The sequence below is a fragment of the Acromyrmex echinatior genome, chromosome 14 (assembly GCF_024713525.1).
Source record: "Acromyrmex echinatior isolate Ae372 chromosome 14, ASM2471352v2, whole genome shotgun sequence".
Lineage (NCBI taxonomy): Eukaryota > Metazoa > Arthropoda > Insecta > Hymenoptera > Formicidae > Acromyrmex > Acromyrmex echinatior.
Window position 1 is genome coordinate 9,125,622 of NC_141865.1, and position 19,905 is coordinate 9,145,526.

Here is a 19,905-nt window from a genome sequence, read left to right on the forward strand (position 1 = left end):
AGTGAATCTTTTCGTTTGTATAATTAAAGAATAAATTTGAAAACAATGCACATGCCAAGCAAGAATAGCGAACATTACATAAAAATGTCTTCTTTTATAAGAGATAAAACACAAACAAGACTTACCTTACGTAATTAAGTTTAAATATTTTTTTTTAATTAAGACCCCGCAATTAAGTTTAAATATTTTTTTTAAATTAAGACTCCTGGTTTTATACCAAGGTCATTTTGACTAAAATTTCACTCCAAAAGAATGAAATATTTATTATGGTTAAACATTTATCTTTACGAAAGTGAAATGTCACTCCATCCCGAATAACAGTATTTTCACTATCGATTGAAATATAATTTTCACTCCTTTTGACTGAGATTTTACTCTAAAAAATTTAGAGAGTAGAGAGGAAACGAAGACCCAAAGATAAGACACATGGATAAGTTATTTTACGTTTTTTTTTTCGTTACAGAAAAAAATTGATTACAGCTTTTTTTTATTCCAATCAGAATATATTCGAATTATATTTTTCGACAGAGACTTTCAAAACTGTCAAAACGCTATTTGGAATTTTAAAGAAAAAAAGTATCATATTTCTGAAAAAAATTTTTATTAGGATTTGAAAAATTTTTATTGAAGAATCCGAAAAATTGCCGTAAAATTCTTTTATTTATTTTTGAACAAATTAACTTTAAAGTGAAATATGTTTCATGTTACTCCGTACGTACAATTCGCTGTTTAAATTTCTATAAATCAATTTCGAGAAACACCAATTACATTCGATGCTCGCGTTTCGTACACCGTGCCTGATAGTACGTTTAAACTGGACGTAGTTTAATTCCATTAGCAAAACGAAGGCTACGTGCGTTTTAATTTCGATTTGATGCCTCGAGCTGTCGGTCAACTCCATTTAAGCCGACGAATTAAAAGCGCTCGCTAATGTGACTCGCTCGAGAATTATAATAACTTTGTACGTTCAAGTGATTTTCGTGAGACAGAAGAAATAGGGTCGTGGCGGGCATCACGAGAGTATCATGGAATTTTTTGTTCCAAGAAATCGGCGCCGCGATTCGGGCACATGTGTGTTGCGCAAACATTAAACCAGTGATTATCGACCTGCGTCATCGCCAAAGTCATAAAGTTAAAAAACAATCAAGAGAATTTGAAAAAATAAATTTTAAACAAAAATTTTTTTTTCATTTTTTGAAATTATAAATTAGAAAAAAAATTATTATAAAAGATAAATTAATTTTCTATACGAATTAATTTCCTATCAATAAATAAACATATAGTATAGTCTTGCGTAATAAGACTCTTATCAATTACATTATATTAATCACTGTTTCATCATTATTCTTTTTTTCTCTTTGCTCGTAAACTTTTCTAAGTAAACAGCAGATTGAAATATCAAATCTCTTGCTAGAAGTAAATCGAGAACCACTGATGAGTGATAACAAACAATATGGAGAACTCACCTGATGTATATGATGACCCCGTTGGTGCATATCCTTTTCCATCCACGTGGCACGGTGATTGCAGAAGGTTGTTGTTGTTGTTGTTGTTGTTGTTGCTGCTGTTGCTGCTGCTGCTGTTGCTGCTGCTGCTGCTGTTGCTGCTGCTGCTGCTGCTGCTGTTGCTGCTGCTGCTGCTGCGTAACCACTGCACTGCCGTTCATAGTCAACACTGCGTTATGCTGCACATTACTACCATTGTTACTACCATTGACACGCGACGGTCGCGCAGCCTGCTGCGCACACGCACTACCACCGCCAGGATGATTATTATTCGCCGGCATGCCACCACCGTCGTGCTGCAATCCCGGCTGATGACTCTGACTCTCGTCAGGACTACTGAGGCTGCTGTAGGTCGTCGTCGATGACTCGTCGGACCTAACCGAGTCGCAGCCGACGATCGCGACACCAGCACCACTACCGTCACCAACACTGACCACCGTCGACGCCGAAGAGATGGCCTGCTGCTGCTGATTATCGAAACCGTCTTGCTGCCGGCTCTTGTCATCCACGCTCGTCGCAGTCTGTTGCTCAGCGGCGTTTTGAAGCGCGATCCCGTTACTACCGTCACCGGCGGACGTCGATGTACCATACGCAACGACACAGTCGTCCTCACTACCGAGAAGACCGACGTCGCTCGGATTCGATTGCACGATGATACTATTACTGTTCGTCGCAGGATTGTACTCGCCGCTCATCCTCGCGGAATACGCGTTACCACCGTGCTGGAGCCGTGCTCTCTGATACGTCTTCGCGCCGGACACCCTCGGATCGTTATTACTCCCAAGACCGTTCGCCGTCGAGGAGCGTCCTCTGTTCTTCGACGGCCGTTTGTTACCGCGCGACGTCGCGACGCGCGTCATTATATTCTTCGTCGTCGTCGCCGTGGCGCACACTGTCGTCGAATGCCCCAGGTTGGCCTGTCGATACAGCATCGCGTAATCCTCTTCGTCCTCATTGTTCGCCAGAGAAGGAGCATGCCTGGACTCGCTTCCATCCGTCCCGGGATTCACCACCGCCGCCGTCGTCGTCGTTGTTTCGAGTGACGGCTTCAGACGGCAACAGCCGATCGCGGGAGTGGTGGTGGTGGTGATGACGTTGTTCTCTACGTTGCTATCGTCGGCACAATAAACGGCGGTTTTGGCGGGAAAGGTCGTCGTAACCGCCTGCGCCGTCGCCACCTGCGGAGCCTGTAGAATACCGGCGTACTGCGTCGTCGTCTGTTGCTGCTGTTGCTGTTGTTGTTGCTGATGCTGATGCTGATGCTGCTGCTGCTGCTGCGGCTGCGACTGATAACCGACCGCGATAGCGGCAGCAGCGGTCGCGGCGACATTCTGACCCACCGCCGTGGCGTACGCAAAGTTCTCCCCCGACACGTATACCAGAACGCTGTTCTGCTGTATAGATTGCTGCTGAGGATGATGCGATTGTTGCTGCTGCTGCTGCTGTTGTAGTTGTAGTAGTTGTTGTTGTTGTTGTTGTTGTTGTTGCTGCTGCTGCTGCTGTTGCGCCTGTTGATGATGCTGGTGGCCGTGACTCGGGGGAGCAGGGAGCGTGGACGGCTGCTCAGGCTTGCCGGCCATGGTCCAGGTCCAGGTCCAGCAGCGCAGCGGATGACCCTGACGACACCCACGACATCACTGGCACGACGTGGCACGTAGCTCGTCTACGTGAAGACACCGGCGGCGGGTACTGCCGCATTCTCCGTGAACCGGCTCACGATTCCTCACGCGCTCGACAATGACGATGATGAACCTTCTGCAGGTCCACGCAGAAGGGTGCTCGCACTTTCGCCGATGTTTCTGCTGCATGTACCGTTGCGTCTCTCCGCGTAGAGGCGTAACACGTAGCACGACATAATATTACGTCGATCGCGCGACGAACATGGAATCCCTTATTCCCCGGGGATGGGAATGTTCCTTCCTATGTGGAAAAACGGGAATACGAGAATCGTATTTCGACTTTTCTACGTCCCACGTCGTACTCGGTGTAACCGGTGCGTGTTTGGCGCGCGTAGTACACGCTGTCGCTGTCGCTGCCGGTGCCGGTGCCGGTGTCGGTGCTGGTGCCGGTCAATGGCCGTCTAACCTCCTTGACGCGGCGGGGATCGCCGGGCATGGCGCGGGACGCGCCGACGATGTGTTTTCCCTCCCGCAGTTGGCTCGCCTTTCTTCTCCTTCTTCTCCTCTCAACCTCCTTTCCTGAGGATAGACGGACGCTCGTCAAAATGTCGCAGCTCGCGACACGTCGTCGCATGCGAACGCGATCGGAATTCGAAACGCTGCACCATCGGGTGCCTCCGAGAGCCGGCTGATGTTTTCCTTCGCCACTTTCTCTCTCTCTCTCTCTCTCTCTCTCTCTCTCTCTCTCTCTCTCTCTCTCTCTCTCTCTCTCCCCTCCTCTCACTCGTTCTCTCTTTCTCTTTCTCTTCCCTGCAAGTCTCGCTTCCGCGATGACGTTTCACGTCAATTCCTTTTGCCGCGCGGGCGAGTTGTTACGTAGCATGATCATGCACGAGGTGGTGGCTAACGACGGCGAGCAAGGTCGCGACTGCTGCTAACTTGACTCGAAACTCTCATAGCCGGCGGGCCGACGCGCGTAGGCGAGCCGCTTGTTTATCGGTGGGGAATTACGTCTCGGAACAAGCGGACGAGAGAGAAAGAGAGAGAGAGAGAGAGAGCCTTACGTACGCGCGCGCACACACACACGCACGCACACACACACATACATACATACACACACATACACACACAAGGTCTCGCTCGCGACTCAAGGTGACGGCCCGTAGTTGCCGCCACCCGTTTGCTCCGCTCCGCTCCGCTCCGCTCCCCGTCGGAGCGACGCGGTCCGCGGACGCGACGTATAAATGTATAATCGACGAGCCGAAGCCGAAGATTCTCCGAACTGCGCCGCGGCTATATTCAACTATATTCACTACGGACAATTCGAAATTCGGAGCGCGCCGAGTTATTCGCTTTACGCTTACCGAGAGAGTCTCTCTCGAACTTGTTAACTGCACCCGGCGACTCCGTCACCGGTGTCAACGGTCCGCGCTTTACTCACAGCCACAACACATTACTCCGTCCTCGATCGAATCGCGTTATAATGCACTCCGCCGTTGAACGAACGAACGCAAAGACGCGAACATGCGCGCGCGCGCACGCACTCAATTATGTCATTACGCAAAACGGCACACTGCTTGGGTATATCTCGCCTTTCGGCGACAGCCGAAGAGAGGAGGGGAGAGGAGAGGGTGGGAGGGGGAACCCTCGCACGGTCACGCGACAACGATCCCAACGAATGCGCGAGACTCATGGACTCACGATGATAACACAGCCGAACGGCGTGCCATCTCCCTCGACACTGACTGCGTACGCGACGCGGGTTTAATCGCGCCGGACTCGGCTGGAGTCGCCTCAAGTCGGCGCTCGATCGGTAATATGGCGCGAACGCGCACGCCGTACAAAAAACACTTTTACGCCGCTGGCGTAACGATTCGGGTTAAATCGCGCACGGACGGACGAACGTCGTGTTATGACGCTGTGTCATCGTCACAGCAGCAGCAGCAGCAGCAGCAGCGAGTATCATGACCACCACCACCAGCACTCTTCCACCACCACCATCACTATCATTTCCCCACTAGCTCGCGTACCACTACTACTTTTGATGTTACTACTACTACCACCACCACCACCACCACTGCCACCACCACCACCAGCACTACTATCGTCGTACTACGAGCGAGCGAGCGAGAGAGAGAGAGAGAGAGAGAGAGAGAGGGAGAGAGAGAGCGCGCGGTTACGAACTCGGGTTAAGTTAACTAACCCTCTCAAACACCTGCGCGCTACTCCGTTTCTCACGGGTGACGGGAACCTCTCACCTCACCTCACCTCACCTCACCTCACCTCACCGCATCTCACCACACCTCACCTCACCTCCCCGCTATCGCGCGGTTATGATGTTATTTTTCGTGACGAGAGCGATGGTAGCGGCGCGGACGCGGCGACGACTACGCGCCTCGTATGATCGCGTTCGCCGTCCTGCGTTTAACGCGCCCGATCACTCACCGCCGGCCGACACGAACGTCGCGCGGCACCGCCGTTCGCCGTTCGGAATGCCGTGCCCGCCAGATGCTCTGCCCCGTCCCCGTACGCTACGCTCTTTTCGCGTAACTGATATTGAAAAAATATGGCTCCCACCGCATACCCAGAAACCTCTGCGGCATCCCGACGGCTGGCTGACTGCCTTACTCGTTGCCTCTCTGCCTCTCTCACTCGAACCACTCGCACGTCACTAAGCACGTCGCTAAAAACATCGACCCGCATCGCACGACGCGAAGCATCGCGAGCGACAGTGTCGCTATCCATCGGACGGGACAAGTATTAATTTCGCGGTCGTCCCCGCGGACTTTTCTCCCTTCCCTCCTCGCTCCTCCTTCAGTAGAATCGCGATGACTCTCTCTTTTATGCGGAACGATTGAATCCGCCAGTCACAGTCGAAATAACGAGCGATTCATGAATCGACGTTTCGTAAATCTCTTTACTTATGAATCTTCACGTAGATCGATTACAAATTGGCAAATAATTGCAACTTCATAAGATTCTGATTAGTCATCGAATAATGATCGACGTGTGCAAGTTAATAAACGCAACAAAATATCAATTTTTAATTTATCACTTTTAATTTCATGTCATTTTTTTATTTTATGCCTTATCATTTGATTTATTAAATTTTTACAATTACTTGAAGCAAATTGAAATAATAGAATCTCCTGGCATTTAAAATTTAATTTTAATATATAAACTATTTTTTAAATAAAAATCAAAGAAACGATATGTAAACTAATTTTTTAATAAAAATTAAAAAAACTATCTTGTAAATTAAATATATTATTACAGCATTAAGTTGCGACGAACGAGTAAGAAATTGAAGGAAAATTACATGAAACAAGTGTTTCGAGTAATTAAATTGTGTGAGGAGTTTCAGGTTTCCGACTTTGCAAGGATGTAAAATCGACAATCCCATTGTACAATTCCAAATTTATTTGAGATGCTCAAAAAAAGTACCTAATCAATCACCAATTGTTTCCTATAATAAATAAGATTACAAGACATATGTGGCTATTTATTAAAATTCGCTATAGTAACTGCGGACGAGTACCATGTATATAGTAAATTATGTGTGAATATGTATTGAAAGTATATTAATTTAATATAGTACAACAGGATCTATGAATTATCTAGATCTCTAGAGCATTGTTCATGCGCGTTTAGATGAAGATGGTGCAAATGACCGAATAAATTCGTAGAAATGTATCTATTATGAAAACATAATTTTTTGTTTACACAAATTTTCTAGTAAGGAAATTACTAAAGTGATATTGATTTTACTAAAATATATAATAAAATCCTCAGCATTGGCAAATGTAAAGAAGAAAAATGGTTAGATTCGACACAATATAATTGCACAAAGCTGCTTATAAATACGCGCAATCGTCCACACACACAGGAACCTGATTCCCAATTTTACTTGCACTGTTCGCAAACAAAATTCTATGTTTCCATTTATCATCGTCACACGCCAGTATACAAAAGCGACTGGAAAAAATTAAATACTACGAATATGGAATAATGTCCCACTTTGAAAAGTTTCTTCGAGATCTCTAATACAATTGATAACATTAATGCTTTAACCAAGTAGTTTATACCGTTTCCACATTGATTGATACATCCCGATATTGTTATTTCAAATTCTAGAAAACTGTAAAAGATAACAATTTTCAGACTTGAAGGTTTGGAGTAATCAAGTTTGCTGTTATTAATATCTGAAAGAAGTAATCGTGTATGGATAATCCACAAAATTGAACTCTATATATATATATATATATATATATATATATATATATATATATGTATATATATATATATTTATGAAATTTAATTCTAACTTTAGCCATGTAATAGTTACTGTCGAGCAGCTAGCTGATTATTGGAGTGATACAATTGGTACAATCGCGATGTTCAAGAATATACAAGGTGCGTCCCAAAATTTTCCAAACTTTTTCAATAGGGATAGGTCGGGTGGCGCCATCCGTGTGTTCGATTGCGCATTTGAAAGGTACATCCCTAGCTGACTTCCAGTAAAAATTTCATGACATTTGGTTCAGTGGAAACGAAGTTATGGCGTCTCAAGTGTCAGTATGTTGTATACATCGGTACGAGAATGAACTTCGAACAAAGAGCCAATATTAAGTTTTGTTTTAAACTTGGTAAAACATTTACCGAAACCCATAATTTGATGAAACAAGTTTATGGTGATAATTGTGTAGCCCGTGCCAGTGTTTATGAGTGGTATACGCGATTCAAGAACGGTCGTGAGGACATAAATGACGACGCACATACAGGTCGCCCAAAATCGACAATTAACGAAAATTCCATCGAAGTTTTTATGATTCCAAGGGTATTGTGCACAAAGAATTCGTTCCAGCAGGCCAAACAGTTAATGCTGTATTCTATGTAAGCGTTTTGAAGCGTTTGGTGCACCGCATTCGTCGTATTCGGCCAGAATATCGCGAAGGAGGAAGTTGGCGCTTGTTACACGATAATGCGCCATCTCACCGTTCGACACTTGTCACTGATTTTTTGACTAAAAATCACATTTTAACAATCAACCATTCCCCGTATTCGCCTGATATGGCACCTTGTGACTTCTACCTATTCGGCAAAATGCATTTGTCCATGAAAGGAAAGCGATATGTGGACGTAGAAGACATCCAAAGGGCTTGTACCACTATTCTGAAGGACGTGCCTTTGAACGACATAAAACACTCATTTGAAATGCTTTTAGATCGTGCCAAACGTTGTATTGAGTCCGACGGGGACTACTTTGAATAAACAATTTGAATTTGAAAAAAAAAGTAAACCGTTGTTGTTTTATTTCAAAAGTTGGGAAAATTTTGGGACGCACCTTGTATGATACCTTTCATTATATTGTAACGACAGTATGGAACCCTTACGTTACATCTAAATAAATTTAAATTTTCTTATCATTGTGTAATGATAAGTACATACTTTTAGTAATCCTCTATTGAAAGAAATAACATGAGTACGTAGACGAATGTTTACAATAAGCGAAAAAGAAATGAGTAAAATTTTAATGAATCATCTTATTGAGAAGTGAACGAACGATGTCGATTCACAGATACCGATAAACGATAAACGATATTAACAAAGGACGCAAGAAAATGCAATTAATTCTTTAAAGAATTGATTAATTTATTCTTTAAATAATATAACGTTACCGTTTCAGATATATTAAAAATGAGATTTTAATCAGACTATGTCGCTTGCTGGAAAGCACCAAATTATCAGATAATTACCGAATGCAAATAAGGAACTGTTACTATTTATAACATATTATGGACTGTATATGTGATAACATAAATGATAGAAATCAAAGCCTTAAACGATCTAGTTGGATCTTAAATGCTTGTATGATTCTTGTGTGAATTTATATACTACTATTTGTAATCCCTAGAAACGCGAAACGCCGAAATAATTTTTCGGTTTTGAAAACGCTAACTCTAAATTATCGCAGATGCGAATAAGCATAAAATATTTGTTAAATTGCTAGTCAATTTAATTCGTGATATTACTGCGTGTAATTTAGTAGAGTTAGCGTTTTCAAGACTGAAAAATCATTTCGGTGTTTCGCGTTTCTAGGGACTATATACGTAGTATATAAATTTACACAAGAATCATACAAGTATTTAAGATCCAGCTAAATCGTTTAAGGCTTTGATCTCTATAGTTTGTATCGCTATTTATACTGCAATAGTATCATTCGCATTTATCCTGTATCCACAATTTTTCTATTCATCTCTATATACGATTTTATCTTAAGAAAATATCAGAATATCCTAAAAAGTAGCTTAAAAGTTTCTACGAGAAGCCTGCTCCATAAAAGATATCTCAATAAGATGCATCTTAGTAAGATGCTTCATCACATTTCATAACGAGACCTTTTCATAACGAGATTGTCGCTAATTGTTTACTTTCAAAATTGTATAATTTTCATGTAACTGATAAAATTAAAGAATCAGTAATTGCAGTACTCACTGTTTTTTTTTGCACACGTCCAAACAGTAGAATTATATCTTTCTCGCTCATTGAATAGTTGGCCTACATATCCATGTTGTTTCTTTCTTTAGCATGATACAGAATCGAGCGAATGGGACAGAGTTTGAAATGAAAGAAACGGCTATGTTTATTACAGGGTTAGTGTAATCAAATTAATGTGTGGCACATTGGACTCGCGATGGACCTCCTTCGTCCTCTTCATACGCTTGTCTCGTGTCTCTCCGCCTTTGCTCCTGCTCAGGATCCAAGTCGGTAAGTAAACACTCCTCGGCACCGTCTGGAATTATAACCTCTTCCCTCGGCGGCAGACATTGTTCCAATGATGGAATAAGCGATGGGTCTATGCTCTTCGGGAAATTGACTATAAATTGTATTATAAGTCTGCCATGTGTAAATGGATCTTTATAAATCGGCATGCCCTCGTTCAAGATGCATTTCAAGTCACCGTGTTTCGTCACAGTGCCGGGAAGTGAAGTTATCACTAGATCTCTACCATCCAAAGTACGAATAACTTTCTGGAATCCACATAATGCCTCTACGAGTTCTAGTTGCATCCGCATAATCAGATCATTTCTTGAACGCCTATAATTTAATTGATCGCAGCGTATTAGTAACAATTAAATGACTAGCTCCCTAATAAATACTCTATTAAAATACTACCAACTTGAATACATCATGATCTTTTTCTTCGAGAAGAATAACTATATCGCCAGGCTCCAAGTCTGGTTCCTGATCACCTTCGCCACTGAAAGTTATCTTTTGACCATCAACCATTCCTGGATCAACATGAACCTCAAGTATCTTTCTATCTCTAATAGTCTTTCTTCCATTGCAATATTTGCAACGATCACGGGGATTAATACGTTCCCCTTGTCCTTTGCAATCTGCACACATAGTTTGTAAATGTTGCAACATTCCCGGACCTAACTGCTGGATTTGTACTTGCAAACCGGAACCATGACATGTAGAACATTGCTCAACAGAACCTTTCTTTCCACCGACACCTAATCGAAAAACGACAGATATATCATATTCTCCGTGTCTACACTGATATAGATCTTTTTCAAATTACAATCTCCATACAACCGTTACCTTCACATTTCTCACAAATAACATTCTTTTGCAGAGCCAGTTTACGCACAGTTCCTTTGTAAAGTTCCTCGAGAGAAACTGATAATTGATGCATTACATCTTGACCTCTGCGTTCTCTCCTCCTCGCTCCTCGACCGCCAAATCCTCCTCCAAAGAACATATCGAAAATATCCATAGGAGAAGAGAAGCCACTACCACCCATGCCACCTTCTTTCAAAGCCTGCTCACCACCTTGATCATAGATACGCTTCTTCTCCGGATTTGACAATACTTCGTACGCTTGAGAAATTTGTTTAAACTAAAATGTATATTTTATAATATTAAATTTTATTAGGTTTTATTACATATAAACTAATCAATAGTAATATTTTAAAGATTCGTACAAACCTTTTCTCCTTCATTAGGATTTTTATCAGGATGATACTTTAAAGCGAGCTTTCTATAGGCCTTCTTCAAATCTTCCTGCGAGCATCCGGGCTTCACACCCAATACATCATAAAATGTAGTCTCCTTAACCATTTTCACAGTTAGGTAGTTAGTGTATTAAACCACTCTTGCTGCTGTAAACAAGAAAAAATATAAACTATACAAATGCTTTAATTTTTTATATCGCTATTAAATACATAGGTCTGGGCTTTGTTATTGCACTGGACTGTACTAAAATTTTTTATATCTTGTTTGACACCAAACTTTGAATATACATATTTTTCTTTTTTAAATGGAGAGCACATTTACTCTGCTGATAAAATAACATCAGAAAATTGAAGAAACATCGAGTCAAAATGTTACTGCCGATAAAACGACATCAGAGAATACAAGGAAACACAAATTCATTATATTGATAAACTAAACAGTTCGTGACATAACATGCGCATTGCAAAATCAAAAAGATAGACAAGTTTAACTCATAATTAATTCATAATTTTAAATGAGGAATGTATCGTTTTTCTAGTGTTACATAATTGACTCATAAATTTAAATATGGTCAAATTTGATCAGACAATAAATATATGTAACTTTGAATCGTTTTTTATGAATATGTAAATTAATAAATAAGTTCAAGTTATATAAGATATGAATAACAAAAGAGCATTTAGCACTAGTAACCCAAGTGAGAGAACTTTCGGCTTAATGATCTCGAGTTTCAAGTTGACTTGTAGTTAACAGTGAAAATGGCAAAACTGAAAACAGGAAAGTCTTGTTGAAGCATAAATGCCCAATTGTACAAACACTTGTTTCTTCCTCCTTTTTTTCATTTTTACCACAACTGATTTCAAGCCTCGCAACGCATGCAGATATTTTTTCACGCAATTTTTTTGCATGTGTTTGTAGAGGTAGAAGTCGTGCACTCGCTCGTGAAAATTCAAAGAATATAAATTAATATAAAATACTCGCGGAATTCATGCGAATTTCAAAATGGCGTCTACAGTAGGACTGGGAGTATACGATTGAATAGATCAGCGAGCGGATTATTTCAAAAGGCGAGGCGCGTGTGCCGTGGATGCTTCCCGAACAAAGACCACCTCTCCGAGCTTTCTAAAGCCTTCCGCTTTCGCATAGATATTACCGAGCACGCGGGTTCCCAAGTTGATCGAACGACAAAATCGGTGTAACGAAGAGTTTATCAGATCGCTCGTGACGAATTTTTATGCTCAACGCACGTATTACGCGTAAAACGCGTTTTCCTCATGATAAGCGATTCTATTTTTTCTTTTTTTTTTCTTTTCCTATTTCAATCTCCTTTTTTCAGCAGCGGCCGATGCCTTGGTGCATCATTAATCGACACGAGTCGTCGGGCAAGCGTGCACAGACTTGATAGCCAGGTTACTGGCTTCCATCTTTCTTTTCAAGCTCGCTGTTGCAACGAGACAGTAGGTACATACTTGCCTGGCGATCAGTTCAATTGCCGCTTCATAACGTCCATCAATGTGCAATCGTGCGAAATATATCGTCGCAACCTTCGACCGTCCGCCAAGCCAAGGCGCTCTTGCCCCCCACACCCCTTCGCAGTGGTTTCGGTGACCGTTACGCGGAGTTGGGCCAGGAGAAACCGCGACGAAATCCCGAAATCTCAAATTCCCGACAATGATTCCGAAAAATTTTGTATAAATGTCTACGCCTTACGCGAGTATGCTAATCCCCGATTACACGTTTCTCAGGGAGAAAGAGAGAGAGAGGACGAATATCGCGACCAACCGATCGATCGATCGCGCGACTTGGGTCGTCCTTTCAGTCCGTTGTTCGTTCCCGGTCCACGTCGTTAGATCGGTCACAGCGAATGGATCGTCCCCCCTGACAAGACTACAAGAGCGAAGAGTAGCGCGATTCGCGAGAGTTACTTACCTGCGTAAACGACAAGGAGTGTCGCTGTAGAGAATGACCGCGCACGTTTCGTGCGACACCCGTTCTACCTTCGCGTCCGCGTCACAACGTTTCACGTATGAAACTGAGCACTGAGCCCGGATTCCGTGCGACTCCGTAGTCCGTGCGCCCACGTCGCCTACCGATATTGCCGCTTGCAGTGTATGTTCTCGAAACTTCCTAGGGAACGGCAATGGTCAACGTCGGTCGTCGAGCCGACGGCTGAGCGCCAATCAGCTGCCGACGTTGGCGGAAGCGCTACGCGCACAGCGTCGGTCTCTTTCGAAAGTTCCCAGTTCCCTCACAAACTCGCGCGTCGATCATGCAGTTTTTTTTTCGATCGATATAATACTTTCTCTTTAAAAAAATTATTTGTAGATATAAAAAAATATCTCGTGTTTTCTTCTGTTTTGTTTGTTACAAATTTCACACCACAGACTTCTATGCTTTTGTCTTTACTTTTTTTTCTAGAGCCTTTTTTTATTATTCTCGCTGTACTAATTCAAAGTACAGAATTTGTCCTTGGAACAATTTACTTTTAAGTGAAGTTAAGATTTTTCAAAGTTATTAAGAGAATTTACTTACAAATTTTAACTCGGGTGCCAAACTCTAATACGATTTAATATTTTTAACTGCTTGAACGTGGTAACGTCAAACTTGAAAATTAAATAGAGGATTTTCAATTATTTTTAATCGATAATGCCGATCGCAAATATAAACAATACAGTATTTTCTAACATAAAATACACGTGGATATCCGGATACCGATGCTGCCGTGTCTTTCGTAGATGGCGGTGCATGTTTCCGAACGTCCCTTTTTCCAAGCGGTACGCTAAACAACGATAACCGATCAAAATGGTATGTAACTTGTATCGAAAAATTCTGTAATAATCATCCAACGAAACGTACAACGTTCAATTAAATATTTAACAATGACGTCTAACAAAGTACATGTTGTGTATATCATGTTCAGAAAGTATCAATTACAGATGTAGTAAAATTAATCAAACACGACATGACATAACCTCAATACATGTTTGTAATTATTTGTGTGATCATTTGTGATGTTTTATGAGATAATAGATCGTAAAATTAATTGAAGTTTTTTTTATCCTTTACCAATTTATAGTATTCGTCATTCTATTTTGATACTCTGAAGATGTCTAATAAGTAATCTAATCTAACCTATAAATAAAGAAACTATTTTGATTTTTGCTTATAGACGGAAGGTACAGCCACCATCAGGACGAGAAAGTTCATGACCAATCGGCTTTTATGCCGAAAACAAATGGTGAGACTCGAGTATCCATTATTTCAATTCATTATCCCAGATGAGAATTTATATAATTTATTTTGATTATAGGTCGTAGATGTTATTCATCCTGGCCAACCATCAGTTCGTAAAACCGAGATTCGAGAGAAATTAGCCAAGATGTATAAAGTGACTCCAGATGTTGTCTTTGTGTTTGGCTTCCAAACCAACTTTGGTGGTGGTAAATCTACTGGATTTGCACTTATCTATGACACCTTGGATTTTGCAAAGAAATTTGAACCTAAATATAGGTTAGCAAGGCATGGTCTCTTTGAGAAACAAAAACAAACGAGAAAACAGCGTAAAGAACGCAAGAACAGAATGAAGAAAGTTAGGGGTACTAAAAAGAGTAAAGTTGGAGCAGCGTCTAAAAAGGTAGGCAAGATAATATATTTCGAATATATTTCTTTCATAAACATTTCTTGTTCCATTACTCGAACATTAATGTTATAACATTGCAAAAAATTTCTTTATTCTATCTCTTAATGCTTTTCGGCATCAAATATCTTATGCATGTTTCTTTCTTTTTTTAATCACATGAGCTTTAGCTTAAATCTCTTATATCAAAATTGTAATTGTCTTTAAATTGTATGTTCTATCTGATGTTGTAATTTTTTCTTTGTTTTTATTCAGTTAATTGATTATATTAATGCACTATTCTATTTAATAAAATCAGTTTGTATATATTGAAAGTTCTTACATAGTAATTTAAATTCCTAATATTATTAAATAGATAACTTTAAATACATAAATAAATGTTCATATATTTGTTAAAAAGTTTGATTCAATACAGTAGTTGTGTGATATGTTTTACCTATGAGAGAATGATGATAAAAATGAAAAGTATTAAATATTTTTTTTTATTGATAACATAATGTTCATGGACAATTCAGAAATAAATTTTCCTTTGGTTTGATGTCTATGCATGCTACGGAGGTATACGCTTCTTATTCACATTCTAGGGAAGGAAATAGAGAAATGATCATCATTTGTACTACAGACTTCTGGAGGAGCAATTTCTTATTGCTTAATCAGGGTCAGCATGCAAATCTTTTAAGTTTCACTTTTGTTCTTTGTTGTATGAGCATGCTAATATTTTTTTTTATTCTTAACAGCATAAATACAAGCTATATTTTTATGATTTATTTATTATTTTACTAATCATGTATTCCAGTAGTTTGTTAATATATAGTATAAAAATGTAATATTTTATTTTCATGATATGAAAATACAGTAATCTTACATTATTATATTTTCATATCATACAATAAGCATCTTTGATGATGTAGAGTGTAGATTTAGAAACTGTATAATTAGGTATAAGTCTTAATTATTTATATTTGCATTTTGCTATGTAATAATTTAATTCTAAACTTACTAACATTGTCTGTATCACTGTAATTATAATTAAAATTAAACTTTTACTATAGTAATCAAATTGTTTTAAAAGTAGTTATTACTAAATTAGACTACATCTTTCAAAAAAAAAAAAAAAAGAAATTAAACTTGTGAGTTTATAATTAATTTTCCCTTGTTCAAAAATTAATTTCAATGAATCACAAATATATTAACAAAGTAACAATTTTATTTTATTTTAAATTTTATTCTGTGTTACATTTGCATTTTATATTAATATAAAATTAGTATGCACGAAAATTACTAAGGTTTAAACAATTTTGTGTGAAAATTGAATATAGTTAAATGTTGAATTATATTGAATTTTTTGTGCATATATTTTTTATATTTAACTAATACACTTGAGGGAAAACATGCTTTATATATTAATTACAGATATGTAAATGTATGTGTGCTATTTTATTGCTATAACTATTTGTATTAAAATTGGTTATGTGCATGTTAAAAAGTTGATTTTAAATAAAAAAAAAAGATATATTATTTTTTAATACATACACATTTTTTTTTATTACAGTAAAAGAAGCCATCTTGAAGACCACACAATCATCGACGTAAAAGTTATTATATTTTACTATGGAATAGCGCCGAAATTATAATACATTTTACGGAATAAACGTGTATTCTTCTTGATGAAAACCTGTTTATCACATTTTTCTTGACATCTCGTAACAATGCCTTGTTAAAAAATTTATTATATTGAATTAATGCGCTATTATTTTTTTGACTTTTCAATTTTCAGTATATTAATATTTTTATAGTTAATCAATATGTATTTACAACTTACATACTTAAAACTTTATTAAAAACCATTGAAGATATACACCTGAGTTTTTTTATGATATAAATCTGTTTAAAATGTTATAACTTCGGCAGATGCTGGACGAGGTTTCTTCGTGGTATGTTTATTAACAGTTTCATTATCTTCTACTCGCTTATTAAAGAAAGGTAAAATTTGTTCGGTGGACATTTCAGGTGAGTCATTAGTAGTAGTAGTAGTTAATTCCTCAGAAGACGTATTATCTGTTTCATTAGAAACTGCAGATTCGATAGATGTCTCGATTGATTTGAACATAGAAGTTAGATCAGTGGATGATGTCGATGTGACGGAAAACATGGTAGTATCAACTGACGAAACAGTTGATTCGGTAGATGTTAATGTAGAATCAGTAGGTGCTGCAACTGGTACACTATTCATTACAACAGTTTCACTGGAAGTTATCATTTCTTCACTTGATGAATCAATTTCTATATTCGGCTCTATGGAAGTTGTAATTAATTGGGTAGGAAGTGGAATCGATTCGGTAGAAGTCGCGATAGCCTCGGTGGGTGTTACAGTTGATTCTGTAAAAATTAAATCTGATTGCGTAATAGTTTGGGTTGTCTGTTGTCTCGGTGTAGTCAATTCAATCTTTGGTGTAGTCGTTGGAGGTCGCGTAGTTTTCGGAATTTCTGTTGGAAGTTTATTGAAGTCAGGTGTCCAGTCGGTCCCAAATATAGGAGGCAGATTTGGCACGTCCCACTCATCCGAATCACTGTCCCCGTAGTCATTGCCTGCAATTTTCCGGATGATGTACCAGTTACCAATCCGGACGCCCCAATCTCGTTTTGGGTCGAACGATAGGCTAGCTATTAGTACGAAAAAATTGACAAAATACGAAAGTTAAATTTGGGTCGTCTAGAAGTTGTTTAGAAGGATGCAATCTCGTGGAAACTTTTGAAAAATATATGTGGTATTATACGCTGTAATCCTAATTGTATCTCTCATTCAACATTCGCGAGTGACGCATCACGTAAAACGTCGAAATCGCTCAATTATGTTCCGTAGCGAAGCATAAACACATTGTGATTTGACATCCAACGCGAGTTTCAGTTTTGCTACGTGACAAAGAATTGAAGAAAAATTCTACGATACTGAGACTTAAGTTTCATGTTATTGAACTTTGCTTACACAAATCTAAGAACAAGCCTGGATAACTCGATATTCGACTCTCTAACGTCTTATCAATGTTTAAAATATCCTGCGGTGATAAGTTCGGAGTTGGACTATCTTTGCCAAACCATTCCCGCCATTTTCCCACAATTCGGTCCTTGATCATTTTAAACCAATCTCGTATTGTTTCTCCAAATCCAGTTGATCGACCTGTTCCATCTATGACAAACGTTTGCGTTCAGCAGGAATTATTAAATTAAAAATTTATAGGATTTAGCAAGATTGGTCACTAAGCATCACAACAATTGAGTAGTACAGTTTGACTACAATCTTGTTAAATTCTTGTTTAATAATTTTGTAAAATTCTTGTTTATATAATTTTGTAAAATTTGGCGTAAATCAGAAATCTGAACATTTAATCACAGATATACTTATTGTTATATCATAGATCTATCTTTGACCTGATGTTATATCATAGATCTATGCTTAAAGATATTGCTTAAAGATTATCTTTGCTTAAAGATATTGAATTAAATTTCATTTAAATTATAAAACAATTTGGATACTAAGTGTGCTTTCCAGCAAGCACAGACGATACAATGTAACACCACTTGCTGGAAGACACACTAACATTTCCATTTCTTTTCGCACTGGAAACCGTGACACTATATTCTTTCTCTCTTTCTCTCTCTCTCTCTCTCTCTCTCTCTCTCTCTCTCTCTCTCTCTCTCTCTCTCTTGAAACGGAACAACTATTCGTTTCAAGAACTTGAGGAATGAAACTCAACTTGAAATATGTGTTTAATTCAACTGTAATATCGATTACTTCAATCCTGCACTTCATTAGTCTCTACACTACAGGATGTAATTAATTTAGCACTTATAAATAACTACAATATACACCACCTCTATCGAAAATCGGTGTCGGCGTAGCGAGTTGGCAGGTAAGGAGCAGCAGTAAGATACCCGAAAGTGGTCGCATTTTTGCAATCGGACAAACAACACCACTCTGCGTGCGGGTATAGAAGCGCGTGCCGTTTTATATATCCTTCGGCGGAAGCGCATAGCATGACGATCTCGTTAGTGCCACAATTTTATCGAAAAATCAAGCTAAGCCTGCATGCGCTAACGAAAACAGCATCGGCCTTGTTGCACTCGTTCCGATCTGTTCCGATCTCATCTCTCAATCGGTTAATATCATCGTCATTTTGTACAATACATACATAACTTGCAATAAGAGAATCCGAATCTCGTCATGCACAGCAAGATGGCTAGTCACTTATTCCGCGAACCTACGACATCACGCTATTGTGCTGTGTTACGTATGAATGCAAATTACATACGTTTATCCGTGATTACCCATGTGGGCTGGGCTGACTAGCCGGCCTAAAACGGGCTATCAATTGATTACCCATTTGCAGACTGTTAATTCATGATTTATATGGTTTTCTACTATTACTTCTACTTGTCCGCGCTTCTAATGTCAGAATTATTAGAAAGGCCTGATTTCGTTTGACTGTTCGTTTTCTTTAAATTTTTGTCATCAGGACAAATGATGCTTGGGGTTCTAATAAGGATAATTTTGGGTCCTACAGTTAACACTTCGCAAAATGAGAACGTATTATATGTACTTTTTTTTTACAATAATTGCATTGCAGTAACTTCAGATTTAGGTCAATTTAGAAAAACTTTTGTAAACGGTCTACCTACATCCAAGATCCATCCAACATGAATCTTTCACCCCGATAAAAAAAAATGCATTCCCTTGTTAAGTGAGAACATGTTTAGTAGAACATCAGTCGATACAAGATTTAATGGGAATCGCGAGTGCTTTCCAGTGGTCTAGAATGAATTATTAGATTTTCGCGATCGACTGTAAACGAATATGACAGTGGAAACTATTATTGTCCATATTATTATAAATTTTGCTGACGTAATATTTGGTACCGAGTGCCGTGTAGATAAGGTGTGTCTTCTAATAAGTGACACGATGCGACACAGTGATCATGTCATTTTTGTTTAACATTGGCAAACAACAAGAATGTAATGATCCATTGTATCATTTGTGTCACTTGTTGGAAGGCACACAAAGTAAAGACATGTGAGAACACAGTTTTCCCAATCGTGGTATATATGTATCGATCAAAAAAAGGGA

At 39.3% G+C, this 19,905-nt stretch overlaps 4 protein-coding genes across 19 annotated transcripts in view; 1 reads left to right on the forward strand and 3 right to left on the reverse strand.

Annotated features, from left to right (window-relative positions):
- The window catches only part of LOC105148835 (uncharacterized), a 231,977-nt gene extending 226,182 nt beyond the window's left edge, over positions 1 to 5,795 (reverse strand). For 7 of the 10 annotated variants that reach the window (XR_015547299.1, XM_087413068.1, XM_087413067.1 and 4 more), the window contains exon 1: positions 1,467 to 5,563. Coding sequence is in view for 9 of the 10 variants with exons in the window: in XM_087413068.1 (XP_087269194.1) it covers positions 1,467 to 3,085 (1,619 nt within the window). In the remaining variant the exon portion in view is untranslated. The other 3 variants (XM_087413062.1, XM_087413063.1, XM_087413061.1) reach the window with 3 other exon arrangements.
- A 726-nt stretch (positions 5,796 to 6,521) lies between these two features.
- Droj2 (DnaJ heat shock protein family (Hsp40) member A4-like) lies at positions 6,522 to 13,656 on the reverse strand. 5 transcript variants are annotated; one of them, XM_011060783.2, is made up of 5 exons: positions 13,076 to 13,656; positions 11,120 to 11,289; positions 10,733 to 11,030; positions 10,305 to 10,644; positions 6,522 to 10,222 (listed from the first exon to the last, which is right to left on the reverse strand). In XM_011060783.2, exons 2-5 carry the CDS (start codon positions 11,249 to 11,251, stop codon positions 9,793 to 9,795), a joined length of 1,200 nt encoding a protein of 399 aa, XP_011059085.1. In that variant the 5' UTR covers positions 11,252 to 11,289; positions 13,076 to 13,656; the 3' UTR covers positions 6,522 to 9,792. The 5 variants fall into 5 exon arrangements, with proteins under 5 accessions (XP_011059085.1, XP_011059083.1, XP_087269199.1 ...); XM_011060781.2 differs by having other exon boundaries at positions 11,120 to 11,292; XM_087413073.1 differs by lacking the exon at positions 13,076 to 13,656 and adding an exon at positions 11,995 to 12,290 and having other exon boundaries at positions 11,120 to 11,292.
- A 157-nt stretch (positions 13,657 to 13,813) lies between these two features.
- Positions 13,814 to 16,457, forward strand: RpS24 (ribosomal protein S24). Of its 2 annotated transcripts, XR_846507.2 has the most exons (5): positions 13,814 to 13,951; positions 14,316 to 14,384; positions 14,457 to 14,780; positions 15,368 to 15,441; positions 16,336 to 16,457. XR_846507.2 is itself a non-coding variant. In XM_011060784.2 (4 exons), exons 1-4 carry the CDS (start codon positions 13,949 to 13,951, stop codon positions 16,336 to 16,338), a joined length of 399 nt encoding a protein of 132 aa, XP_011059086.1. In that variant the 5' UTR covers positions 13,814 to 13,948; the 3' UTR covers positions 16,339 to 16,457. The 2 variants fall into 2 exon arrangements, 1 of the variants encoding a protein (XP_011059086.1); XM_011060784.2 differs by lacking the exon at positions 15,368 to 15,441.
- On the reverse strand, positions 15,973 to 19,025 carry LOC105148842 (Zonadhesin). Of its 2 annotated transcripts, none has more exons than XM_011060807.2 (3): positions 18,657 to 19,025; positions 17,770 to 17,970; positions 15,973 to 17,447 (listed from the first exon to the last, which is right to left on the reverse strand). In XM_011060807.2, exons 1-3 carry the CDS (start codon positions 18,730 to 18,732, stop codon positions 16,672 to 16,674), a joined length of 1,053 nt encoding a protein of 350 aa, XP_011059109.1. In that variant the 5' UTR covers positions 18,733 to 19,025; the 3' UTR covers positions 15,973 to 16,671. The 2 variants fall into 2 exon arrangements, with proteins under 2 accessions (XP_011059109.1, XP_011059110.1); XM_011060808.2 differs by having other exon boundaries at positions 15,973 to 17,372; positions 18,657 to 19,024.
- Between the last annotated feature and the right edge of the window lie 880 nt (positions 19,026 to 19,905).